Source organism: Echinops telfairi, unplaced genomic scaffold (assembly GCF_000313985.2).
Source record: "Echinops telfairi isolate 266 unplaced genomic scaffold, ASM31398v2 ScPeMD7_1713;HRSCAF=2227, whole genome shotgun sequence".
Lineage (NCBI taxonomy): Eukaryota > Metazoa > Chordata > Mammalia > Afrosoricida > Tenrecidae > Echinops > Echinops telfairi.
This window is the reverse complement of record NW_022105611.1, coordinates 19,543,108-19,570,470: the sequence shown is the minus strand read 5'-3', so window position 1 is coordinate 19,570,470 and position 27,363 is coordinate 19,543,108. Positions and strand designations below refer to the sequence as shown.

The 27,363-nt window shown below is 42.6% G+C and overlaps 2 protein-coding genes across 7 annotated transcripts in view; one reads left to right on the top strand and one right to left on the bottom strand.

Annotated features, from left to right (window-relative positions):
• The window catches only part of C2CD3 (C2 domain containing 3 centriole elongation regulator), a 124,264-nt gene extending 100,103 nt beyond the window's left edge, over window positions 1-24,161 (bottom strand). For 4 of the 6 annotated variants that reach the window (XM_045293107.1, XM_045293108.1, XM_045293109.1 and 1 more), the window contains exons 1-6: window positions 24,035-24,160; window positions 21,217-21,486; window positions 16,076-16,233; window positions 10,631-10,854; window positions 8,877-9,124; window positions 1,480-1,612 (exon numbers count right to left, since the gene is read on the bottom strand). In XM_045293107.1, the coding sequence (XP_045149042.1) occupies window positions 1,480-1,612; window positions 8,877-9,124; window positions 10,631-10,854; window positions 16,076-16,233; window positions 21,217-21,486; window positions 24,035-24,089 (1,088 nt within the window). In that variant the 5' untranslated portion in view covers window positions 24,090-24,160. Of the gene's footprint in view, window positions 1-1,479; window positions 1,613-8,876; window positions 9,125-10,630; window positions 10,855-16,075; window positions 16,234-21,216; window positions 21,487-24,034 lie in introns of all 6 variants that reach the window. The other 2 variants (XM_045293111.1, XM_045293112.1) reach the window with 1 other exon arrangement.
• A 441-nt stretch (window positions 24,162-24,602) lies between these two features.
• PPME1 (protein phosphatase methylesterase 1) overlaps window positions 24,603-27,363 on the top strand; it is a 52,952-nt gene continuing 50,191 nt past the window's right edge. The window contains exon 1 of the mRNA XM_004708821.3: window positions 24,603-24,816. Coding sequence (XP_004708878.1) covers window positions 24,716-24,816 — 101 coding nt within the window. The 5' untranslated portion in view covers window positions 24,603-24,715. The remainder of the gene's footprint in view (window positions 24,817-27,363) is intronic.

Sequence of the window (27,363 nt, the reverse complement as noted above, 5' to 3'; positions counted from 1 at the left end):
AGCAAATGTTTTGAGAATGATGATGGCAACAAATGTGCAAGTGTGCTTGACACGATGGATGGATGGATAGATTGTGATAAGAGTTGTACGAGCCCCCCAATAAAATGATTTTTTAAAAAGATCATTCGGTACATGAAAGCCAAGATAGATAACCCTTCAGAAATAGTAACAGGAGTAATGGTTCCCTAGGGGTATGGGAAGAGATGGGAAGGAAGGAGGAACAGGAAGCTGATAGCACTGATGACTGCATAATCCCACTCGAAGGGACTGAACAACAGAATTGTATGTGAATGGATATATTGGATTGTATAAGACATGGTCAAAAATAAACTATTATTAGGAAAAAATTAATAAGGATTCCTGGAGGGTAAGGAGGGGATACAGGGAAGCTGATATCAAGGAGTTCAAGAAGAAAGAAAAGGCTTTGAAACTGATTGGAGTAGCAATTGTACAATACTGCTTGATGTGATTGAACTATGGAATGTTATGATATCTGTAAGAGCTCCCAATAAAATGATTAAAAAGATAAAAGCACATGAAGCTAGTCCACTACTGGAAATTACATATACTTTAAACCTAACAGCATCCCAGGGTAGTGCAAATAATTAATGTGCTTGACTGCTAACAGAAAGGCTGGAGGTTCGAGTCCACCCGATGGTCTACTTCTGAAAAACCATCCAGTGCAAACCTGACACACTGGAGGTCGTCAAGGGGTGGAAGGGATGGCGTTCTCTCCTGTGGTTTTTAAGAAACTTAACAGTCAGTGTTGTTGTTATCCTGTTTTCCCGAAAATAAGAGTGTCTGATATTAATTTTTGCTCCCAAAGATGCACTAGGTCTTATTTTCAGGGGATGTCTTATTTTTCTATGAAGAATACGGTCCACAGTTATTGTTTTATTAAAAGAGACCTCGCACTTCCCGTCTGCTCCAGCTGCACTGCAGCCAACAGTGAGCTGCGCGGCGCTGCCCACCACTATAGTCCAGAGTTACGGTAGCTTCAGGGGGCCTTATTTCGGGGGGATGCCTTCTATTTCAGCGAGAGGCAAACTGTAAGTAGGTCTTATTTTCGGGGGGATGTCTTACTTTCGGGAAAACAGGGTAGGTGCCAGTGAGTTGGGTCGGACCATGGTGACCCTATGAACATCAGAACAGCAGTTGCCATCTTCACCAGCGTGGCTATGTTGGAACCCTTATAGGAAACTGTACTCTCTATAAAGCTCTTTCCCACATTGAAATCCCATTTCATTTTTGTGGGATAGGATGGAGAGAATATTCCCACAATTTAAACATGAAAGTTCAGAGGAAGGAAAGAATTTATCTATTTACACATTTAGTGTCAATGAATATCTTGAGAACTCTTTTCCACTACATTAAGGATTATTTGAAGTGTTAAAATGATTTTATAACTTGACAAAAAAACTCTGAGCAGGAAGTAATATAAAATGTGAGGCTGAAGGTCATGTCGATCCTGTAACTTACTGCGTTGCTGCTCTCAGAGGCTCTTCCTTCCTAGGAGGATGACACTCGTCCAACAACATGCTAGTATCTGGGCTTGACTTCATTGCAGAAACCACCATGGCGTTGCGCAGTTTACTGCCTTGTTCTAACAAAACTGAACAGGGAAAAGCAGGACACAGACAATCTAAAACCAGCAGTCACTTGCAATGCTCAGTGGATTTCCTTCCATCACAGAGTATGAAGAGGCTTCAAAGCGTTCACAGAAAAACAGAATCAAAAGACAATGGAATTTTCCCACAAACTTTTTGCCAGCGAATTTTCCTGCACTCCCACTACCTTGAAAATTCCTTGGGGATGATCACTTAACAACAACAAATATGTACAATGCTGTGACTGTGTGAGCTGATATGACAGCAGTGACCAAAGTCTCCATTTTGGAGAGACTAACTTCCTTAGGGGAGAAGGATGGGCTTTCTACTCCTGTGAACTCCTGGAAACCCACAGGGCCGGTACTACTCTGTCCTACAGGGTTGCTATGAGTCAGCATCCACTCAGTGGCAGTGAGTGAGTGGATTTGTTATAGCCATTCACTTAATCTGCCCGTTTTTATTTGTCTATAATAAGCTTAGTGATGTCTATGTATTGTTTTTGTATCTAGGCACATTAGTGCATTCTCTTATTATTTTTAAGTTTTAATAACATTCTTATCCAATAAACACAACTATTCAAGCTAAATATCGAGGAACTATAGTGATTTTAATCTTATACCTCTATAGATGAAAAAATGAATGCCAGAAAATTTCTAAGACTTGTCCAAGATTCTGTAGCAGGCTATGAAAAAGTTAGACTGGAGCCCCGTCTTGAGACTTTCCCACTGCTAAAATTTACCCTACCCTCAGATAACAATAGTAGCAGGTAATGTTTATGAAGCCCTTACCACGTGCTATTGGTTTAGCACTGAACTAATTGAAAGGTCGGCGGTTCAATGTCCCAGCCACTTCAGGAGAAGGATGAGGTTATCTGCTCCGGTTAAGATTTACAACTTTGGAAACTATATACAGAATTGCTGAGTTGGAATGCATTTGATGGCACTGGGTTTGAATTTTGGGGTTTTACCATGTGATGGGTTCATAAGTATTTTATGAACATTAATTCATATAATCCTCTCAATAGTCATCTGACATGGGCACAACTATTTCCCTCGTTTTCTAGGTGAAGAACTGAGGCAAAGATAGTAATTAATTTGGCTAAGTAATACCTGGGTACACCACACAGGCAGAATGATGCCACAGTCTATGTTTTTAACCAGCAAGCTATCTATGGTTTTGCTTAATTTCTTAGGCTTCCTTTAAAAGTCGAGGAAGCGTGGGCTGCTTCCGAGGAACAGTGGTATGAATCTGGGAAGCACCGTCAGTTCTTGAGGCTCTACAGCGGCTTAGAAGGTAAGTTGGACCAGAAAGCAAGTGCACACCTCCTGCTCAAAAGATTGATAGCTTCTAGCCATCACAGGAAAGAATCCGGCCAAGGGGGTGCGGGGAATCTAAGAGATCCATCAATCCCTAGCATTTATTTAACATCGCAGAAATACTTGGAAAAATTACTTAGATATTGTGTTCAATGGATGATGTGAGAATTACAACTAAAGTAAAAGCATAATAAGATCACCCTCTGGTAGGCAGAATTTTGAGGCCACCAAGATTCCCATCTCCTGGTGTGCATATACTTTCTTCAAGTGATTTAATGACTAATCTAGGTACTGTTATAAATGTCACTTTGTAGATTAAGTAAGGTCTCAAGTCAACTCACCTCTTAAAACTGGGAGAGTATTTTGGTGAGCAGACCTGATCCCAGTTGACACCTAGTGATCCTCTGTGACAGGTAGGTTTATTGTGCCAACCTGGCCAGTAGGAACATGTGGGATTAATCAGGTCGCAGTTTGATTGGAGGGCAAAGAGATAAATGGCTCTGCACGGTCTGCCCCCTCTCTTGCTCTCTGGTGATTGGACTTGCATGCGGCTGCTTTAGCTAGTTCTTTGCCTCAACTTGTGAGCTACACTTAGCTGTGGGACAGCCAACTGGTGGAACGTGTGGCTAGAGCTTGAGGGCTCCTTCGATAGCTGCTTCTCCACACTGCTGGTGTGTATCCCTTGGGCTTGAGGCTGGTGGATCCTGTCGCCCTGTAATGCTTGAGTTCGATATTCTATCCAGGACTGCTCCACTGAGCTTCTGAGCTGTGGGCTGTTGGTAACCCTCCCTGCTGTTTGCTGCCTGTAGGCGGACTCTGCTTGCATTGCTTGAGGGGAAGGCTCAGCTGTCTGCTTCCTTGACCTTGGACCCAGCAGTCCTCGACTTGAAGGACTTCCAGTATATTAAATGTTCCACAGATGTGAATTGAACTGAGCCCTTTGTACTGCTGTGGACTAATTAGCTGTTATGTTCCTTCATGCTGTATATATATGTATGTATATGTATATATGTATGTATATATGTGTATATATAGATGTATAACCATAAGTGTCCTGGTTTTGTTTCTCTAGAAAACCCTGCCTAACACACTCTCTAAGCAGAGAACTCTACGACACCAAGCTGAACTTCTGACCTACACAACTGAGAACCAAAAAAAAGGGTGGTTTTTAAGTCACTAAAATAATAACAACAACAGAACTTTAATATACCCATTAATATCACCATTCAGGAATATCCATGGTTACACTTCCATATATCTATTAAAGATTTAATTTATGCATGCATATACTCGTTCATGGACATACACTTTTGTTTTCTAAAAATAGGGTATCATATACATTGTAACTGAATTCTCACACTGAATTTGCATTAGCTTTTTTCTGTCAATAGTTGCATAGTATTCCAATCAAAAGTCACCGTATATATATTTACTTTTAATTTTTTCTTTAAACTTTAGGATTCAGCTGGAAAATGACTACCTTGTTTAGTTACTGATAAAGAGTGAGAAAAATATGGCTTTGGAAAGCCGACTGAAATCGAAGTTCTTCAACTAAAGAAACGGTATTATGATAAGATCCTCTGAATTTCTAGTTGGCACTTGGCTTTATGGGATACAGTTTAAATTTCCTTAGTGAGGCTGTTGAGCTCAATAAATATGAATGGAGGTTAATGACAAGCAGTGCCAATAATAAATTCCACTAGTTATCAGTCATGTAAAAAATAATTTTTCTGCTGACACCCAAGACCTTTCAAGAGTGACGACAGCATTGGTGTTTATAATCTACCCATACCAAACTTTCTTTAATTCCGTCAATGGAGTACTTCCTCTGTGCTCTCAGAGTTCCTGATATTGACCTGGGTCAAAGAATTTATCCTTGGAGGAGGGAAGGAATAAAGAGGAGCCAATATCAAGGGGCTCAAGTAGAAAGAAAATGTTTTTAAAACCATAATGGCAGCATCGGTACAAGTTTTCTTGATGCAATTGATTTGTGGACTGTTATATCTGTAAGAGCTGCCAATAAAATTATCAATTAAAAAAAAAAAAAAAGAATTTATCCTGCAGTGCATGTCTGTCTCTCCCAGTCCACTGAATGTAGGGATGCGCTCCTTTTGGTCTTTGTATACCTCGTGCCTGGGCAATGCCGATCAGGCGTTGGAGATCATGTTTTCAAACAGACGAGGACTTTCACTGTTACAGATATCACACCTTAACTATAATGATTTCCTTTAGAAGTGGCCTCCTTTATTACACTGAATTCCCTAAAGGCAGAGACTGTACCATATTTCTTTGTATGCCTAATTTTCAGAATAATGACTGACACAAAATACAACACTCCAAAGATTTCATCAGGTAATATAAACTCCTTGTTGAGAAATATTTTCAGAATCGACCAATGAGTTAGTTAATTGTGCCAACCTGGTCGATAAACACAAGTGGGGATTAATTGAAGGGCGGAGGGATAAATGGCTTGGTGAACCTCGCCTTTCGAGTTCTCGGGTCTCTTGATTTGTGGTCGCACCAGAGTGCAGCTGTCTTAGCAGTTCCATGCTCCAGCTTGCAAGGCTGACTTCCTGCAAGACATCCCCAAGGAGAAGCCACATGGACCTACCCTGATGCAGCCCTGAGTGCTGGAGCACCCGTGTGGAGACCCCTGCCAGCACTGAGATGCTTACACATTCACTGACTCGGCTTTCCTCCTGCAGTCGGCATCATTGCCTCTGTTTTGTGAGATGGAGGAGGACTTTGTGGACTGGTGTTGGACATACGGGTTAATGTTGGACTTTTGGACTTGTGGGCTTGGGCAGCACTGGGTTGGGATGTTTTCTTGGTATGCACGTAACCTTCACATAAAACTCTCTCTTATAATGAGTTTCTGTGTATTTGTTTCTCTAAAGTACCCAGACTAATAACAACCAATCATCAGAATGGGGACCGGTGCTTAAGATAACTTGATAAAAGCAGGCACCATTCAACTACGCCACCAAGGCTCATTAGTGCCCTACTATCAATCCTACAAGCCCAACTCTTATAAACAGGTGAGTAGTTAATAAATACTAGTTAGTTGACTGATTTAACTCTGTGCTCTATTTTCTAGTATCATGTTAGATAACTGAGTGAAGAAAACCAAAACCACTGCCATCAAGTAGATTCCAACATAATGAGCCTACATAGGGTTTCTGAGACTGTCAACCTTTACTCCCAAGAAGTCATTGGTAGGTTTGAACCACTGACCCTGTAGTTAGCAGTCCAACACCTAACCCACACTGAAGAAGAGGAAGAGGTATCTGGTGTGTTCCTCTCATGACCTTAGCTCTGGACCTATTAAAGTGGCCCATTTAAATCTTAGTGCTCCCAAATCTGATGGTTAACAGGACCCTTTAAAGATCATATCCAACTATTTCGGAAAGTCCTATCAGGAGGTTAGTTAGCCCAATGTTTGACCATTTTTAGGGATGTGAAATCAACTGCCTCTTATGAGCAGTCCTTTCCCATCTGTGGGCCAGCTGGATTATTAATTCAGACTGAGGGAAAATCCATCTGATCTTTAAGCCCATTGATCCTACTAACACTGATGGAAGAGGAGTCAAAGAGTGGCAGCCTATAGATTATGCCCATATTTTATTTAACCTGCTTGATTGACGAGCACCAATTATTAATCAGTTAATTAGAATCTAAGAGAATAATGAACTGGAGTTGGGAACAGCTGCTTTCTGACAGAATACGGGCTCCCCTGCTTGCTGCCCTTGCCTTGCTCTGTGACAGTTATGCTTGTTTTGTCCCCGAGGTGCCAACAAACTGGATCTGACTCTTATCAACTCTGTGCAACAAGACCACACACCGCCTGGTCCTCAGAAACATGGATATGTTTGAGCTCGGTGTTGCAACCACTGTGTCAATCCATCCACGGGTCTTCATCCACAATGATACCTCAAAGAGGGTTCAACAGGTCACTTAGAAACTCTGAGCCTGCGCTGTAATTTTAAAATGGAGCTAATAAATAATCCCTACCTTCTACGGGTTTTGTGAGGTTATAACAGATTATGTCTGTAAGGCACTTAGTATAATAGCTAGCACAGAACTCCGAAACCAAACCAAACTCACTGCCATCTCATCAATGATGACCTACACTGACCCACTTGTGGGTTTCTGAGACCAAATGTTGACGAGAGTAGAAAGGTCCTCTTTCTCCCGAGGAGCTGCTGGTGATTTCGAACACGTAACCACTACTGTTTGCTTCAGGCTAAATATTTTCTGTTGGTGGTCCCCGTCATCTTCTTAGTTACTCTCCTAGGAGAAAGTCATCGTCTTTAGGTCTTTACTCTGATGTTACCTTCTCAGTGAGGCCTCCCTTTGCCAATATAAGTAAAACTCACGTCCCCTTCTCTTAATTTCCCCCCACTGCATTGGGCAAATTTATTGCACAAGACCACTATAAAGTGTTAAAGAGCAAGGATGTCACTTTGAGGACTAAATGTGAACCTGATCTAAGCCATACCATTTTCAATCACCTCCTATGTATGTAAAGTTGTACAATGAACAAGGAAGATGCCGAAGAAGAGGAGTTGATGCACTTGCACTATGATGCTAGAGAACAGAGGACAGTGCTATAGACTGTCAAAGTAACAAGCACCGTCTTGGAAGAAAAGCATCCAGAATGCTCCTTAGAAGCCAGGATGGCAATACTTTGAGCATGTTCCCAGGAGAGACCAGTCCCTGGAAAAGGATGCCATGCTTGGCAGAAGGTCAGTGGAAAAAGGAAGCCCCTCCGTGAGGTGAAGTGACACAGTGACTGCAACCATGGGCCCCACCACCAGCGGTGAGGCTGGCAGAGGACCGGGCAGTGTTTTATTCTGGGCACATGTAGGTTGCTATGCGTTGGAACTTGCTTGACAGCATAAGAAAACTACTGCTTTATGCAGCTTGTCATCAATCTTTCCACATTAGGATGTATGATTTAGAAAAAAAACTGGCCCTTTTTTTCTAATGCTATATTCCTAACTCCTAGAAGAGTGCCAGATACTTGGTAGGTCCTGAATAAATAAGGACTGAATGGATGAATTAATATGTTTTTTGGTGTCTGGCGCCCAGGTGCACTATTCTAGTGCTGCATATAGTGGGATGGTACTCTTTCTTGCTAATGAAGCCTAAAGTTACATTAAAGACTAAAATCTTCTAATTTTGGCACACACACACACATATACTACATACATATAATGGATCATAGACATTTCTACTGAATTAAATCCTTACTAATCTGAGTTATGTCATCAAGTAGTTATTTAGAAGACTTTTAGACGGCAGATAACGTACTCTGGAGACAGATTGCTGCCATGTCCCTCAGTCAGAGAACTCCATGGTTGACGACCCCATTCATTGTGACACAGGTACCTCAACTGCTTTCATTCTACTCTCTCTCACCTGGCTTAGGTCTAATTTTGTTCCTCTTGGCTTTTTATTTCAGTCTAAACTCTGAAAAGGGCAAATGGATTCGTTCAACTTCTGTTTTAGGAGAAGTCTGGCCTGAGACATTTAATTTCTAGACTTAACATCAGCACTTGCTGTGCAGGGAATGTTTCCATATTACTGCCTTAAACTATTTGGGGGAAAAAAAGAGAAGGGCAATAAAGATTTTTCTCCAAACAAGATTCTTCTCCCCTATCTGCTTCATTTAAATGGTTCTTTTCCCCAACCTATAATTGTTAAGTGTCTAGTAATTATTTAGCCGTTACTTAGTTTAAAAGGGTTGCCTTTAAATGGTGAAAGATTTTGGAGTGAGGCAAGATTACTCACTTTTATTTGGCCATTTATAGTTTAAGCAGAAGTCTTAGTTTTCTATGTAGACTGGCTAATGAGCAGAATAATCCCAATAAATAGAGCTTAGTCTCAGTTCTCAAATGGACAAACACGCATCCTAGGTAAAATATGGAATTATATACACATTTATATATACCTGAAAGAAGGTCTTTGGTAGGAGGATTGTTTGAAGAAAGAATGCATGAGTCACTGCGACTCTTGGCCACTGTCCCAGTGTGAGGCTGGAATTCAGAACTGTTGAGAAGAGACATCTGTTTCCGCGGAGCTTCGCCTTTCAGAGTTACAGACTCTACACTCTGTCCTGAATTAAGAAGGCGCTGTAGTCCAAAGGGAGAATCTTTTATTGCATCAGAGTTCTCTGCAAAGTACAAAAGGTCCTTTCCCCTGTTTTTAAAAGAAGAGAGAATTTTAGCAGTTATGTTACCAAATTCCACTACCATCCTACTTAATAAGAGAAAGAAAAGGGATTAGGGGTTATAGCAGAGTGTGGACTCGGAAAGCGATGATTTAGGTATTTGCTATGTGACTTTGCAAATCTGTTTTTCATCTCCCGAATGAGGAAATAATAGATGTTTTACCCTGAACTATGGCTGAAGTGATAATGAAAGAGTTCATCCAGTGTCTAGTAAATAATTATTTAAACAAAGACCAATTTCTCTTACTCTGTTCTCTTTCACCACTCTCTTGTTTCTCTTGGACATCTATCAGAGCATCTGTAGTGCAGTGGATTATTTAATATGGCCCCTCTAGCCATGGTCTTTGTAATTTCCACCAAGTGACTGGGTGAGACCATGAAAATAAGATATATGGGACTATAATGAGGGGATTGGTCAGTTTCGTCATCCTCTTAGGTTTAAAATGAACCATCTCAGAAGCAGGAATGAAGGACTAAAAGAAAAGCCAGGAGTGAAGTGCGACCTTTGGATCTGAAACCTTCTCATCCAGGAGACAGAGAAGTATGAACCTGCGATGAGACAGAATAGTAGTAGCAGCAGAGGCAACAGTACCAAGAGCACAAGGCAGAGCTGGCATCCTGGCCCATGGTGCAAGTAAGTTGAATGCCTTCTGGCAGGAGGTTTGCTTGAGTGGGGTGCTTGCAAACACTGAATTGAGAGAACCAGGCTTGCTGACCCGCAGAGCTAGAGCTAAGAGTCCTTGAGTAGAAGTGTATGATGGAGTGGCATGCCCTCTGGGCACTTAATGGTAGTGCTAAAAAAAAGCTTTGTAAAACTTACTTGAGCAGGACAGAAGTCAAGGAGCCAAGTGGTTGAGAGACTGAGGAACAGAGAAGGGTATGCCTGTGGGAATGGTTGAAAAGGCAATACTCCTGACTGGAAGAACTGTATCCTGAGCATTTCTGATCTTGAATTATAACCTATTAACTTCCCTAATAAATTCTGTAATTGTGAGTTTGGTCTATAAGCTCTGTGTGGCCAGGCAAACAGATTATCATACCCAGGGGGAAAATTGAGAGTACTTTGGGAGGGATGGTTGGTATAAGTATTTGAAGGTTAGAGGGAGGAGGGAGGGATGTCTAAACTCTGCCTCATAGGAATTAATTTGGGCTGATGAGCTCTTATTAAGTCAGAGGAGGTCAGACACTGCCTCCATGATATTCTTTTTATCTATAGATATCAATTAGTTGTTCTTAATTTACTTTTATGTCTGCATCCCAACTAGTTAGTGAGTAGTCCTTGAAAATAGAAGTGTTTTTTATGATTGTTATGCCCAGTATCTGGACGATCCAGGAACTATTAATTAGGTACTTAGTATGTGTTTGCTGAATAACTCTCTTCCTTTCGTCTTTTCTCAGCTACAAATCAAAAGCAGACATTATGAGTACAGCAGGAATTAGCTGACAGTTCTGTTGGTATTCACGGTGCTGTTTACCTTGGAGTTGTTGACCTACTACTGTTGGCGGCTAACTCTTTCTCTTCAATTTTGGTGGTCGGAATTCTATGAGGCTCAGCAGGAACGGCAAACTGGGTATTGCTGGATTCAATATTCCCTCTGAATGCTGGCTCAGATAAAAGCATGTTTTCAGTCATGTCCGTGGTAGGAAGAGGATTGTAGCTGTCATATGTTTCTGACAAAGGCTCCAGGGCTAGTGAGACCTGAAAGAGGGTTTTATAAATCAAAATTTTTCATGAGCACTGTTTGATTAATTTTATACCCCAACCCCACTCACTTAATATAAAGTCATGGCCCATACCTTCTAGAATTAAGCCAAAACCTCCTGACTATCTCTCATTGTATGTACCCCTTCATCCCTCTCTCCTAGATACAGTCAGGAAGTAGGGTTCTTGACATGAACTTTATATTTCACTCCTGTATGCCTTTGTATATGCAGTTTCCTTCAGCATCACCACCTCAGTGAAAACACTGTTGCTATGTCCAGGCAAAGTCCTTTCTCCATGTTTGTACACACTGAATCTACCCTTCAATGTAACTGATACCATTTATGGAACAATTCCCTACAGGCGAGGTACCATGCTAAGTTCCTCACACACAGAGGCTCACGTGAGGATATAACCCTGTCAGGAAAGTAGTGAGAAAAATTTTAAATGAAACAAAACCAGCAATGACAAAAAGCTGAGGCCTAGGTGTGTGTATCTAACTTTCAGTTTATTTATCACCACAATTAGGTCATAAATCCTTGAAGGTATACACTGTCTTATATAATTTTCCTATGGATTCATTAGAAGTTACTTGACATGCACATAGATGACTTATGTATTTTTTAAAAAAGTACAGCACTTTCTGCATTCTGTTAGTTGCCTGGAAAAAATAATGCCCTTGTTCTATGCTGGGGCTTGGGGAAGGGAACAGGGCAGATGGGAGGAACACTAAACTGAAAGGGTTATCACTTTTTAGTTTGATTATGTCATTCCTGAGAGTTTAGGCTCTCTAATACACAAGCATAACACAGAAATAAAAAATAAAACAAAGAGCCAAAACAAAACCTGAGGAGAAACTGGAGCAAACGCTCCAAAAGAAGACACAGCAGCTGTCAGCCTTCACTTTCGGTGACAGAGGATTGTTTATGCAGCCAAGACTTAAATCGTGATGGATGGCCTAGCACAAAAACGCACGACTGAAATGAGCTATTATATGCTGTCTCTGGGAAGGTCAATGGAGCAATGTATGCAGTGCAACTGCCATGGAATAGGCTCAACAAAGTACTTCTGACTGTTGATGTGGATTCTGTCCAGGGACCAAACAACATAAAGGCCCTTGAACCTATTCATCGTCAAGGTTTTCTCTAAAGACAAATGAAAAGAATGTGCAGAACAAAAACTCTGTGCAGGGATCACTGTGGGAGCATCACGCAAAACCTGGCTGCCCAAACCTAAATGCCAGAGAGTGCTTCCTTTCCCATCCATCCCTTGCCAAATGACTGCCACTGGTCTTCTACAAAGGAGGCACTGATTATAATGGCTGCGGTCCTGGCCTAATGGCAGCCTGTTGACTGACCACACTGAGCTTTGCTTTTTAAGCAGATCTGAATCCTTAACAAAACAACTCAAAGGCCTAGACTACCACTGGCCCTTTGAAAAAAGGGTTGGAGAGGTACAGGCACCCGCCACACCCAACTTCCAATCAAAACAGAGGGTTGTCCTACTTCCATTCAATTAAATATTTATTGAAGCCGTCCCTGCAGCAGCTGCTGCTGCTGGCATAGCAATGACAAATACATGGAACTGGACCCAGAGCAGCATAGTATTTTGCAGAGCAACTTATAGGGTGATAATTTCAATATAAAGTGATAAATTTAGACAAAGATATATACTTGGTGCTAGGGAACATTAAAGAGGGGCTTGGAGGGGTAACTTTGAGATGGGTTTCTTTCACTCAGTAAAACACCTTTGAGAGTCAGCCACTTTGTTGCATATATTAAGAGTTCACCTTTTTTTCAACTCAGTAGTATTTCATTGTTAATATGTTGTGTGATATTGACGGGCTTTTGAACACTGTATCTGCTTTCCATTCTTGGGAAAAACTCCACCTGGTTGTGGTGATTTTCTTCTTTCTCCATATTGTTGGATTCAACTTACTAATATTTTGTTAAGGGATTTTACATCCAGCTATGTGTAAGATATTGGTTTGTAGTTTGCTTTCATTGTAGTGTCTCTGTCTCGTTTTGGTATCCAAGTAGTTCTAGCCAAAAGTAAGTCGAGAGTACTTTCTGCATGGAATTGTAATATTCTGTCTTTAAATTTGCTAGCGAAGTTATCTTGGCCTGGAGATTTTTTTTCCCCTTCTCTTTTCTTTCTTTTTAAAATCGTTTCATTAGGGGCTCATACAACTCTTATCACAATCCATACATACATCAATTGTGTAAAGCACATTTGTACATTCATTGCCCTCATCATTCTCAAAACATTTCCTCCCCACTTAAGCCCCTGGCATCAGTTCCTCATTTTTCCCCTCCCTCCCTGCTCCCATCTCCCCCTCATGAACCCTAGTTAATTTATAAATTATTATTTTGTGATTGGAGATTATTTTTAGGAAGGTTTTTAACTACAAATGCAATTTCTTTAATACTTATAGGTCTGCCTCCCCACCCCCCTTAAAAAAAGAAAAAGAAAAACTGAAATGGGTTTGAAGTCTTTAGTGACAAGTTCATCTCAAAAAATAATAATCATAGTCCTGTTTAGCTAATTAATCTTGGGTGGGTTTTAGTAGTTTATGGTTTGGTTTTAAGTTTTTTGCTGTTGCTGAAAATATATACAGCAAAACATATACCAATTCAACCATGTCTATGACACCGACTACATGCTTGTTATGTGACTATTCTCACCCTCCTTTTCTGAACTGTTCCTCCCTCATTACCTACTCAGTGCCCTCTAAGATTCCCCTCAAGTAACTGTTACACACTGGATCTCACAAGATTGTTAAAAGAATATCATACTCCATGAGGGTGTTTTCTACTAATTCAGTGAAACTACTGCTTGGTTTTGAGAAGACTTCTGGGAATGTTTATGGTTTAAAGATGATCTCAAGGCAATAGTTTCAGGGATGTAGTTTATGATTTTTGAAGACATTATTGATATTGGATTTACATAGCTATCAGGCAGCTTAGGGTGGAGTTTTAAAGAAGTATTTTAGCTTGAGTTAAAATTAGTCTCTGGTTCATGTCCAAGGTGAAATCCTGGTCTCATACCAACACTAGCGATGAATCAAATATAGCTCCCCATTCATTTGACATAAAAACCTCTGAACAATTTGATTACTCACCTGCAAGTGCATTCACAAGGAACTCTATGTGACTCAATTTACTCATTCTTTAATGACTGTAGTTTTGTAAAATTTATTTGGAGAGAAATGAACAATCTGTCCCAGTCTTCTATATTTTTCAATTCATTTTTATTAGATGACTTTCATACCTACCCACTTAATTTTTTTCTATGTGAATTTCAGAATATATTTGCCAGGTTTCAATCTCCGACTCCTTATTTCTAAGGGATCTACCTATTCTGAATTCACTAAGCAGTTCTTGAAAAGTCCATGAGTGGTCCGTCCTTCCAGGCTCTCCCTCAGTATCCAGTGCGGACCTAGAGCACACTATGCATCACCCGTTACCTCTCTCCTTCCTCCAGCAGGGTTTTGGAAAACTAAATATAAAGACCACCTCTTTTATCTCTATATCCTAAATTCCTGGTATATAACAGTGAGCTGAGTCAATGAACGAATACATCAAAGACACTACTTACATGAGTCAAACAAGTATTTATTGCTTGGCATTATGTTAGGGATGGTGGGAAAAACAAAGAAACCATAGTCTTGCCTCGCAGGGAACCTATATACTATACAAATTAAAGGGAGACTACTAATGCATAAGTTTGAAGGATATGTAGAAGTATAATTAGAACAATGATTATGTAATTAATGGTATTGCAAATTTAATAGAGTACAGAGAAGAGTGAGTAAATTAGGTGCTGAGAAAGACTGAAACCAGAGGAAGTTTGGAAAAATAAGCACTAAGAATTTGGGTATTTGGAAAAACAAGAAAGGGTGTCTTCTGTCTTCCCTTCAGGTACAGCAGAACCCTCCAGTCTCTTCTGATGATGGATGCGAATCCTGATGTCACCATTTACTTAACTGTGCAATCTAGACAGGTTCCTAACTTCTCTAGACCGCAGTAAACTAGGGTTCATATGTTTGCCTTGAAGGTTGGGTAAGAGAACTGAATGAGGCAACAAGGTATGCGAATTGCCCAATCTGGTTTCTGACATGGGAAACTACTCAGTAAATGGGGACTGCCGGGATGCCCAGCTGAAGGGGTGAGGCAGAGAGCGAATTCCAGCCAGTGTATGCCTGCGAGACTGCCTGCTGGATGTGAACATGTTTCTCTAATTTCAGAAAAGTGTCCATGGGCTAGCAGTGGTCCTGTCAACAAATTATAGATAACTTAGCAACACAAAGAATGAACTGAAATATTAAATGCTTGGATAATCACTTCCCTGAACACTATAAATTGTCAATGTTGGCTGGTAATGCTTGGCTGCTGCCACGATCATTTGTAAAACATGCTTTTTGATGGGTGAGGTAGTTAGTTTATTGTGCCAACCTGGCCGATAAACACGTGGGGTTAATTGAAGGGCGGAGGGATAAATGAGCCTCGCCTTTCTAGTTCTCTGGTCTCCTGCTTTCCGATGGTCGGACCAGGGTGCAGCTGCCTTAGCCAGTTAGTTCCTTGCTTCAGGGGCCAAGGCTCACTTGTCCTGCAGGACATCTCCAAGGAGAAGCCGCCTGGACTACTCCAATGCAGCCCTGAGTGCTGGAGCAGCCGTGTGGAGACCCTGCCAGTGCTGAGATGCTTACACGTTCACTGACTTGGCTTTCCTCCTGCAGTCGGCATCATTGCATCTGTTTTGGGAGATGGAGGAGGACTTGTGGACTGGTGTTGGGCATATGGGTTAATGTTGGACTCGTGGGCTTGGGCAGCACTGGGTTGGGATGTTTCCTTGATGCGCACTTAACCTTTATATAAAACTCTCTCTTATACATGAGTTTCTGTGGATTTGCTTCTCTAAAGTACCCAGACTAACACAATGGGTAATGCTCTAACATTCATCATGTTGGCAATAATTTGATCAGACTTGACTGGCATTAATGTAAGCCACTGAGAGCTTTTATATATATAAAAACAACAACAAGCAAACAAAAACAGGGGAGGCCAAAGGTATCTGAATAAATACATGAGCAAGGACACTGAATGGGAATTAGCATGGTATACAGGAGTCATGTAGGCACCTCTTCTATAAAGATACTCAATTATTTCTGCTCAAAAAGTTTTATTCTATGGAGCAAAGAGTTGAAATGTATTTTTACCTGGAGTTCTCCAAGTTTCTTAGATGTTGGTGAAACAATGGTAAAGCAGCCATTGATCTGATGGGTTGGAGAAAGCTGGGCTAGTCCACTGATCTGAACTCTGCCGACTGGAAGACGGTCGACTTTGGTGATGACGTCCAGGACCAGCACAGCCATATCTAATCAAAAACAAGAACAAATTACTCGGATATTTTCCCACATCTTTTTTCAAAGTCAACAGAGGCATGCCCATTAGAAAACACTTTTACTTTAAATAGAAATATCAGCTTAACAATAAGGTGGCGGGACAGTCCGGATTTTTGGCGTTTTAAAAAAGTCCCGATTTTTGGAAAGAATGCACGACAAGCTAGGGAACAGTCTATCTGGTCCACATAGACCAAATTTTTAATCAAGAACACCCCCCCCCCCCCCCCCGCCCCGTCAATGGTGTCCCGCTTTAAATCTGGTCACCTTGCATTATAAGTAAAGACGATATATCAGAAAATGTTACATTTATTTGCCAAGAACTTGAGGATTTGTATTTTAAATCTAAAAGCAATAAATCTGTTTCGTCCGTCTCATCATTTCTAGAGCAGCAGAGAGCTAACTGCTCCGCAGTGGCTCTGAGCCTCGTCTTTCAGGAGCAGGCTGTCTCAGCTTTCTCCTGCTTCTAGTGGGATCATCTCAGTGCTTACTCCTGGGTATATTCGAGGCACAGAGACTGGATTCCCCTGGTTGCCTGGAGTCTTGAACTAGAAGTGGAAATACGGATGTCAGATAGATCTGGCTGGAAGCAGAGAAGGAACAGCAGAAAAGTGTTTACCTGTGTTTTATTGACTATGCAAAGGTAGTCAACTGTATGGATTATAACAAATTATCGATAACACTACAAGGAATGGGTCTTCATGCATACTTAATTATGTCCATGCACAGCCTGTACAAAAACAATCATTTGAACAAGAAACAATCATTTGAACAGAGCAAGGGGATATTGCACGGCTTAGGATCAGGAAAGGTAAGTCAGCGCTGTATCCTTTCATCGTAATTATTCAATCTGCATGCTGAGCACATAACCCTAGAAGCTGGACTACATGACCATGCACACAACATCAGGATTGGAAGAAGACTTGCTAACAACTTCTATATGCAGAGGACACACACAGGACTTGAAACACCTGCTGATGAAGACTCAAGACCACACCCTTCAGTAAGAATCACAACAACATCACCACGTTTCACCACTCCATCAGTAAGCAACAGCACGGTAAGTGAAGAAAAGACTTAATTGTCGAAGATTTGATTTTAGTTGGATCCAAAACTCAATGCTCATGGTAGTCGTCATGAAATCAAAGGATGTACTGTGTTAAGCACATCTGCTGCAAAATGTTAAAAAGCAAAGATGCCATTTTGAAGACTAAAGAGGCCCTGACCCCTGATATTAGCAATCAGTTCATGTGCAAATATGAAAACACAGGGGTGGGGTGGGGGTGGGGGTGGATAAAGAAGACCAGAGGAGAATAAGATGCATTTGAATAACGGAGCTGACAAAGAGCTCTGAATATACCGCTGACTGCCAGAAGAACAAACAAGTCTGTTTCAGAGGAAGTCAGCCAGAATGCTCCTGAGAGCAGAGAATGGAGACATTGCATCTCACCTACTTTAGGCATGGGATCAGGAGGGCCTAGGTCCTGGAGAAGGACATCATGTGTGGTAGAGGCTCAGTGAGTAAGATGGACTGACACGGTGGTTCCAACAATGAGCTCAAACACAGCAATACTTGGGAGGATGGTGCAGGACTGGGCAGTGTTTCATTCTGTTGCAGAGAGGGGGCACTTTGAGTTGGGAGTGACGCAACATCACCTACCAACAATAAACTGTTTCTTTTAACTAGTCATTTAGATCTAATGCCCTTCTGGCCATAAGGCACAACAGGAATAGGATACATGCATCTGGAGTCTGAGAACATTTCAGGACAGTATGATTTGTGCATGTTTCTTTAAATCAAAGTTGGAAAGCAGTTCATTTTACAAACCATTTGGTTAATACTGCAGTGAAAATAATACAGGGTTTGCCACTAGAAGACTTGTGATTGTGTCTTGGCACCAATATTCACAAGCTACTTGTTTAGAAGACACACTTACCTGCAAATGGAGCATCAGAATGTCAACGGGATCATTGTATGAGGACTAGGGGAACTGCAAGTAGAGCACAGCACAACGTCCTTGCACTTGGTGGTGGCTTAATTAATGGCTGTTACCTGACTTAAGGCAATGTCACTTAGCACAGACTGTTTCTAGCGGGAGTGTGGAACAGAAGAAACTTTAAGAATCATGGAGTCAGAAAACCGCTGAAGTTAGGGTTGATGTTAGGGCCACCTAACTCTTAACTTACTGGACCTCAAATACTTCACCTAGAGAATGCAGATGATACCCGGTGCAGATAAACAGGCCACAGAGCATGCACTCTTGTCCTCTCAGAGGCTACCTCTCACTCCTCCCAGTGCATTTCAACTGTGGTGCTGGCAAAGAAGAACGAAAGTCCCACGAACTGCCAAAAGAACACACGAATCTGTCTTGGAAGAAGTACAGCCAGAATTCTCCTTAAAATGGGGACAGTGAGACTTCGTCTCATGTACTCCGGACACGTTATCAGGAGAGACCAGTCCCTGGAAAAGGACATCGTGCTTGACAAAGGAGGGGCAACGAAAAGATGGCTTGACACAGTGGTTGCAATGGACTAAAAACATAGGACCCATAGTGAAGATGGTGAAAGACCAGGCAGTGTTTCATTGTTGTACATGATGTTACTATTGGTCACAACTGATTTGAAGGCACCTAACAACAATATGTTTTCCCTTAAACAAATGTTTTAAAATTTTGAAAGTTTAAATAAATATTTTCTCATGAATTAAAGTGAAAATCTTACTGTTGCAATTTAATCTACTCTTGCAAATGCTTTAACTACTGTCCAGAGTAAGGTGAGATATAGACAAATGAATCCAATATAGCAATTCTGGTTTTTTCACGGGGTTATTTTAAGCATCAAATTAGATGGGCTTGAAAGTATTTTGTTAACTGTAAATATGCGACACACTCCCCTTGTTCCTTTATAATCTTTGTGCAGTGCCGCCGCCTTCTCTCCACCAGGACCTAGTCAGGCTTCTTGCCAAATTTGTCACAACATATTTAGGACGCTTTGCATTTTTTCCTCTTACATGGAATATGCACATAAAAGAGTATATATAATTTAAATAAGAGTGATAAAACACACATGTAACATTCAGCCTAAGAGACAGATATGCTTTCTCCAAGTTTTCAGCTAGCATACATACCCTATGAACTAGTGTTTGATCTTGTCTGAAAGCTAGTTTCTGCAGCTGAAGCATCACTTATAAGGTTCAGCTCATCTGTCTTCTATCCAAATCCTATTTTCTTTATGATTTTTTTCCCCTAACTGTACTCATGGAATGTGGATGCTTGCATATTTGGTTTCTAATCCCTTCAGTTAAAGCCCAGGGAAATAAAGTGGCTTGCTCAAAGTAACGTTACACATGCATGGAAGTAGGATTCCAGTTTCCCAAGAGAACACATGTGTACCCACTCAATCAAGCTGCTCCTTATGCAAAAACCTAGAGCAGGGGTCCAGCCTACCGGGTGTTTTTCCTCCTTTTGTTTTTTTACTTCAAAATAAGATATGTGCAGTGTGCATAGGAATTTGTTCATAGTTTTTTCTAAAACTATAGTCCAGCCCTCCAACGGGTCTGAGGGACAGTGAACTGGCCCCATTTACAGTTTGAGGACCCCCTGATCTAGATGATGAAAGGGCATTTGTATTGCACTTTACGGATGAGGAAAACCAAAAACTAAACCACGAAACCATCTCAGTGATGGACTCAAGAGTGACCCTCTAGGGCAGAATAAAACTCCCAGGTTTTCTGAGGCCACAAATCTGCATGGGAGCAAAGACTCATCGTTCTCCGATGAAGCTGTTGATGGGTTAGACCTGGCAAACCTCTGTGGTTAGCAGCAGATGAGGGTGAGAGTGGAACAACCCAAACCCACTGCCATAAAGTTGATTCAAGCTCCCAGGGATCCTTTGATAGGGTTTCCAACACTGTTCACCTTTATAGAAGCAGACATGGTGAGATGGGTGGATTTGAATCACTGATCTGCAGGTTAGCAGCCCAATGCCTAACCCACATCACCAGGCCTCCTTACAGATGAGGAGAGAGAGAGTTCGAAATGCAAAGCAATTTCTTCCAAATCCCAGAGCTGGGGCAGCAACCAGAATGTTCAGACGCCAAGTCAATGCATTCTCTGTTACATCACAGGATTCTCAAATAAATATCAGACTTGACTGTCATATTCAACATTGCTGACTGGCCACATGGATATTCGTGTTTTTGTGCCCCAAAGCTGCTGACTGGTCACAAGTTAACTCGTATTTGCACTTACATTAGTTCATGAAGTCTGTAAGCCTGAAAGCAGTATCGATCTTTATGGGAGCCTGCTGCATGGAAAAGTTTTGGCTTGAAGAAGCTGGTCAGCAGAGTGCTCATACTTATCTTCTCTTTTACGGAAGAACTGCTAATTACCTTTCATTTTTAACTTGCATAAAAATATACCCCAAGGGGAAAAAATACATCCCAAGGGTTTAATTTTTAGGTTTTATAGTATAAATTGTAAACGTCATATTGCCTTAACACTGTTGGTTAAGTGTGGGCAAGAGAATATGGCTAATCAAACAGCAAACACCCAAGTCCACGAATCTTCTTTAGGAGAGCTGAAGTCAAATGGTTAGTATAAAAATGAAGGGAAATAATCACTGTAGATATTTGTCAGCGATAAAAAGCTGGCAGAAAATGCTACAAAAAATAAGAATAAACCACTAATAGAACCAAAATAGAATAAGGGGAAATAGTATTTATTTTATGGCATTACTAATTTTTCTCAATCATGTGCCTATAATTGCCTTTTTTTCCATTGCTTACTTCAGGCCCTTACTATATTTTACACGCATTAGTGCAACAACCTACAGGAATCCTCGTTTATTTTCCAACAATTACTACTGCCCAGCACATACGAGGTGTACAATATTTATATCCAACAACTTCACTACATGCTTATTAAACCTGCAGGAAAACTAGTAAGACAAAGACACACCTGTTAGATAAGAGGTAAATTGCTTCGGACCACACCGAATCGCGTATCGTGTGGTGGTCCTCACAGCTTTTGGCTCAGTCTGCAAAGCATCCCTGGGACAAAAAAGGGTTCCATCTGATGTCTCTCCCCACCATCTCACTCGGACGAGTACACAGGCAGGAGGCTTTGCAATCTTCCATATGACTTTAGGAATAGTAAGTTTCAGAAAGCAGCGTAGCTGGCCTTCAACCAGAGGTGGTAAGCTTGTAGATGGAGAAATGTCACTCAAACCTGTGGAATAATCCAAGAACACGAGTCCAAATTTAGTCTAAATACAGAAAACTTGAATGAAAAACAAAACGAAAACACTTCTGCTTTTAGAGATGGCTTTTCACTGACTGAAATACATGACATGTAACCATGAAGTAACTTATCTGGTCAGTTAAGCTTAGGGCACGCTTTCCTGGTCAGCTGCTGTCAAGCTGACTTGAACTCACGGTGACCAACTGCAGAGAGTATCCATGATACTGCTCTGTATCTTTCCAAGGCTGTGACCTCTTGGAAGCCAGGCCTTACGTTTCCAAAGTGCCTCTGAGTGGGTTTGAGCCACCAACCCTATGGTTAGTAGTCTAGTCACTAACCGTCTGAGCAACCCGGGATACTCCAGCCACGCTGATCATCATTCTTTAGGTTTTGAGCCAGGTTATTTTAAGTAAGGTATACATCAACTTACTACATACTAATACAAACTCCTCTGTAATTGAATTTTACTATTTAAAAAATACAAATATAATGAAACTGGTTTTTAAATCTCAATAGTAGCTCCAATTGTTCTGCCAAGTACTGGTGGTTTGATGATGGCAACCTCCGAGAATTTGAAGATACCCTTTATCTTTACCTACTTGACTTATTTTGAAAATAGCTCCCTTCACCTGGCTCGTAAAATGGCTTAGTCTAAAGCACACTAATCAACAGGGCGATGAACGCCACCTTAAACGGTGTCTGGCCTTTCCTACCAGGATCATGCAATCAATGACGACAAAGCCTGTCACCAGCAGATTCTGTCACTATGTTTTAGCACACTACTGGATTCACAATATTTACTGGCTTTCAGAAAGATAATGAATCCTGACATTCTAGAAAGCCTTCCTTTCATGCCTTGACTGTCTTCCATTCACAGTATCACCTCAACATCTTATTCCTGATTTATCCTGGAAAGAATGGTCATGCCTCACAAGAAAATATACTTAAATCGTAATCTACCAATCAAACATCTACGCCACTAATTCTTTGAACTTCAAATACCATGTTCTGCCCTTTATAGTGGAAAAAGCCCCACCACCATAATCAAATGTACTTGAAAACCTCCAGAGTTTTGTCTGTCTTAGTTACGCCTATCCTATCTGGCAGGAAAAGCACTCCTTCCAAACCGCTGTGGTTATTCTTTAAACAGCGTAAGAGTCCTTCCCACTTCCCGGACGGACAGGGGCTTCAGTCTTCAACCTGAAGGCCCTAAGGGCCTCTCACTGTTCCTGACCCTCTTCCTTTCTCGTGGTTGGTTATGTAGATTCTGACTCATGGTGACCCCATGTGTACAGAATAGAACTGCTGCACAGGGTTCTTAAGGCTGTGACCCATCAGGCCTGTCTTCTGAGGTGCCTCTAGGTGGGTTGGGACCACCAATCTTTCAGCTAGTTGTTGAGCGCTTAACCAGGTATGCCACCCATGGGTTCCTTGAAGCCTCATAACGTAAAGAAGGCAAAGTTATCAACATTCTTTTTCTCGAAGGTCACCCTGTAAAAATCCAGTGTCCAGTTTCCGGATCTGCCCTAGCTTCCTAGGATGGACCTTCTCACAATGGTCAACACATTCCCACACTGTTGGCCAGGTGGCTTCTTTAGGAGGGCCTTACCCTAATCAGGTCCTCTTGTATTTGTGCCACCTGCCCTCCCCTCCCTGGGCACCTTGTCCTTCAAAAGACAGTGCCTTCCTTCCCACTCCAATCCTACCGCACCTTGTGTCTTCTCCATGACCCTATTTTTCCCTACCTGGTCACTATGTTTCCCCTCCCTCTCCCACAACTCTTTCCCAACTAGCATGTCTCAATCACCCAACACTCGACGCCTGCTTGCTGCGAGTCCTTGGGAAGCCAAGCATGCATAAAATGTCCCTTCCTTGTCCACTGAAACCCTCTCCCCTTTGGCTCCCTTAGAAGTCCAAAGTTATCCCATTCCAGCCCCCTCCCTTTGTTACTAAAAACACTCATGGAGAACCGTGTGACGCTGGCCCTCGGATCCGTAAGTCTACAACAATGGCTCAATGTTTAGTCAAACGATAGATAGGCCTATAAATGACTCCTTAGAACACGCCAGCAAACAAGATCATTAAAAGGCAGCATTTGCCCAGTGATAAAGCTCGGAAGGAATGAAAAATGGGAATCACGGGGACCTACGGGGAAGGGTGCAATTCCATGGGGGGGATGGCTATCAACGCCTGCTGACAAACCGTGTACGCGTTGTTCAATGGGAAATCTAGATGGTCTATATAAACTTTCACATAAAGCACAATAAAAAGCTAGAATCACCACCACGAACAAAGCACTCCCGGTTGTTGTGGTCGTTGTTCTCCTCTCCCAGAGATGTCCCATTTAACCCTTACCACTCGATCCCATCTGTTGCCCCCACCTGAGTACCTTTTCCTTTTCATTCTTTGGTGAACAGTTGCCCTCTTTTAACCTCCTGACTCCCTGGTTCTCCCTTCTCCGCCCTTCTTCCTCTCACCCCGGGCACCTGGCCCGAACCCCGCCCAGTTTTCCATGGCCTTTGGTCGCTCAGGTTACCTCTCTTCTTGCGGCCACGGCCGCCCCCAGCCCCTTGGCCTTTTCGTTGTTTCATGCTGAGTCCGAGCTCTTTTTCACCAACTTGGCTCCGGACTCAGCTCGGCTGTCTTATCCTCCCGCCATCCCTCCCCACCGCGCCAGGGTTCCCCGGCAACCGGCGCCGCTGGGCAGCCTGGGAAGGAGGAAGAAGACACTCTTCCTCTAACAGTCTCTGGGAAACCGTGAAACGGAAAGGCGCCAAGACGTCTTTCTGCTAATAGACTACAACACCCAGGATCCTTTGCTAAGCTACCTCGGCGGGTTTGGAGGCTGTCACCTCCTCCTGCGCAAGCGCGAAGGGCTAGGCCCGTCGACGACTCCATTGCCCAGGGTGCATTGCCTTTAGGAGCGCTCCTCTTCCGGCTAGGTTCGTCGCGTTCTCCCCTTCGGGTTTGAGCGGTCCGTAGACTCCGTTACCCAGCCTCCTTTGCGGGTGGTTCTGTTGCGCACTTCCGGTGGAGGCCCTGCGGGGAAGGGGGTGGAGTTTGCGGAGCCAGTGGGCGGTGGGCGGTGCTGCCGGTAGCTTGGCTGTGTGAAGGCTCCTGAGCGTCGCCCGGGGAGCCATCTGAACCGGTTGGGCCGCGCTTAACGACCGTCGGACTGAGCTTCGACTGCTGTTTGATTACGTGTGGCCTTCTGTTCATGTCCACCCTCGAGAAGAGCATGCACCTCGGCCGACTACCCCCTCGCACTCCCCTACCCGGCAGCGGGGGCAGTCAGAGCGGAGCCAAGATGCGAATGGGGTACGTGACCCATACCCCCTCTCCCTAGAGGCCGCGCCTCGGCCACTGGAGAATGGCGTTTCTGGGCGTTAAGAGGAGAGGAAACGCTGGCAGCGGCCTGAGAGAGGTTTGGATGGAGTCAGAAGGTGGATCTGGGGTTCTAGAGGAGTCCCCGGGTCAACGGAAATTGTCGGACACCTTCAGAGAGCAGCTTGAAGGAAATTTAGGGGACCAGCGATGTTGCAGGGAAAGGGAATCAGGCAGAGATTGGGCAAACAGGGTAATTTAAGAGATGTGGGAGGCACCAGGAGAGGAAGGGTGGGAACAAGGTTTGAGAAAAGGGGAGTAGAGCCTTGACAAAGATGGGGCTTACTGGGGGTGGGGGTGGGGGGCAGGCTGCTAGATGTGCCAAGGAACGTTGAACGCAATCGGGAGTGACTGAGAGAAAAGTTAGGGAATGAGGGGAATAACTAGGGTAAGGTGTGGGAGTGGTGTGAGAACTCTGTCCCAGAAAAAGCAAGGCGCACCGGGAACACCAGAGACGGCGAGGGTTCTAGACCGGGTTCCCCAGAGGTTTAGAGGCAGGTCCAGGGAGAGTGGGGTGACTAAGCGATGAATTCTTTGAAGGGTGAATTGAGAAAGAATGGAGAATAAAAACAGGCCTAAGGAACGATGGAGGAGATGGCCAGGGTGATTGCTAGGAAAATGGGAATGATTTGAGAAGCTGGGCATCCACGGGGAGGAGAGCGACTTGAGAGGTGTGAGGAGTTTGGAGAGTGATGGTGATTCAGAAGTGACTGAGGAAGGAGTTTAATGACAGGATGTGCTGCTGAGGCAGGGTCTGGAAAACTTCAAGAGAAAGATGAGTACAGTTGATTTTTACTGGGCAAGTAGGTTTGAGGGAAGCCATGCCCTGGCCTCATAAAGAGCCGGAAGTTAGGAAGCTTTGGGAGGAGCCACTTAAAATGTTCGAGGTAAACAATTTGCTGGGAAAGGCGGCTTCTTTGTGATCTTAGGGGATTGGTTTTGGATTTGGGGGTCATGGAATGTTTTGTGCCAGGTTTGGGGGGATATTTATGCAGTGGAAAGAAGTACAATGAGCTCAAGAAGAGGTGGTTGTGACTGCTGGGGATTGAACAAGCCACATGGATTGACATGTGTTTGTAGTATCAGGATGATAGGGACTAGTGACTGCTATTTTAGGTGCGAAGTAGTCAAGAGCAGGTGTTTGGGGCTCCAGAGATGGGTTGGTTGGCCTTCTGGAAATGAAGACTAGCAGGGACCCATAGGTTCAGAAGAAGCACTAATTCACAAAAACAGATCAAAAATGGAAGGAGAATGAGAAATGCAGTACTGTGAAATTAGGTCCTGGGAGTCAGGGGAACAGAGGGAGAATCCTATAAATTAAAAGAGTGGAGAAACCAAGGAAGGAAACTAAGATTGAAGTGGTGACCTGACTGTGGTCTACAGTAGGAGAAGTAAGAAAACTTTGGCAGGAGTTAGGCTGATGGATGCCTAGAGAAAGCTACGTAAAAGAATAAATGAGGATTGTTTTGGTTTTGCAAGAAAGATACGACCATAACATGATTAAACGGAACATGTAAACCAGGACTTTAAATCTGGTTCACTAGGTCCATATCCCTGTTAAAAATTTTCAGTCTCACCCCAGATATATTGAATCAGAATATATTTTATTTAACTCTGAGGATCTTGTTGGAGCCCTGGTGGCATAGTGGGTTAACATTGTAGGCTGCTATAACCACAAAGTCAGCAGTTCGAAACCACCAGCAGCTTCATAGGTAACAGATGAGGCTTTCTCCTATAAAGATTTACAGTCTCGGAAGCCCACAGAGGCAGTTCTACTGTGTCCTATAAGGCCACTATGAGCCAGCATTGACTCCATGGTGGTATGAATTTTTATTCTGATTCAGTGTCTCTGGGCTGAAAAGGCAAATTCTCAGCAACGGGTCAAAGTGAAAACCAGTTTGAAGGCCTGCTGGAAACTGACCATAACAGATTATTTATGAGAATTAACATGGAGTATAAAATTTTTTGTCCGAAGGACACTCTATTCTTGGTTCAACCTTCTTGGTGGTTATGAGATCCTACTTTTACCAATTCCCATGCTAGGGATCTGCATACAATATGTGCATGGTCCCACCCTGACAAGGGTGCTTATGTAAGCTACGTCGGCTCTTAGTTGCTGCCTTTCTAAGAGTTATGTAGGGGCTTAGTTGCTGCCTTACTTAAAGTTTCATCTTTCAGTACACCAGCACACTCTCTGGATAAGTATATTAAAATAATTTTAAATTGACTAAACACACAGCTTCTTGCCTTATCAAAGCCAGCTCTTTGAAAAGGAAGAACTGGAGGGAAAATTCCATGAGGAAATAAAGGAGAAATTTGCTGATTAGAAGATTATAGAGTTATTAGTAACTTAACCTTTTTAGTAACTTGTCCTTTTTAAATAGATGTGTTGGGCTTTGTGATTTAGGTTAACTGCTTCTGAAAATAAAGTACTCTAGGAAGATTTTTAAAATTTCTTTTTTAGGAAGTACTGGAAGAAGA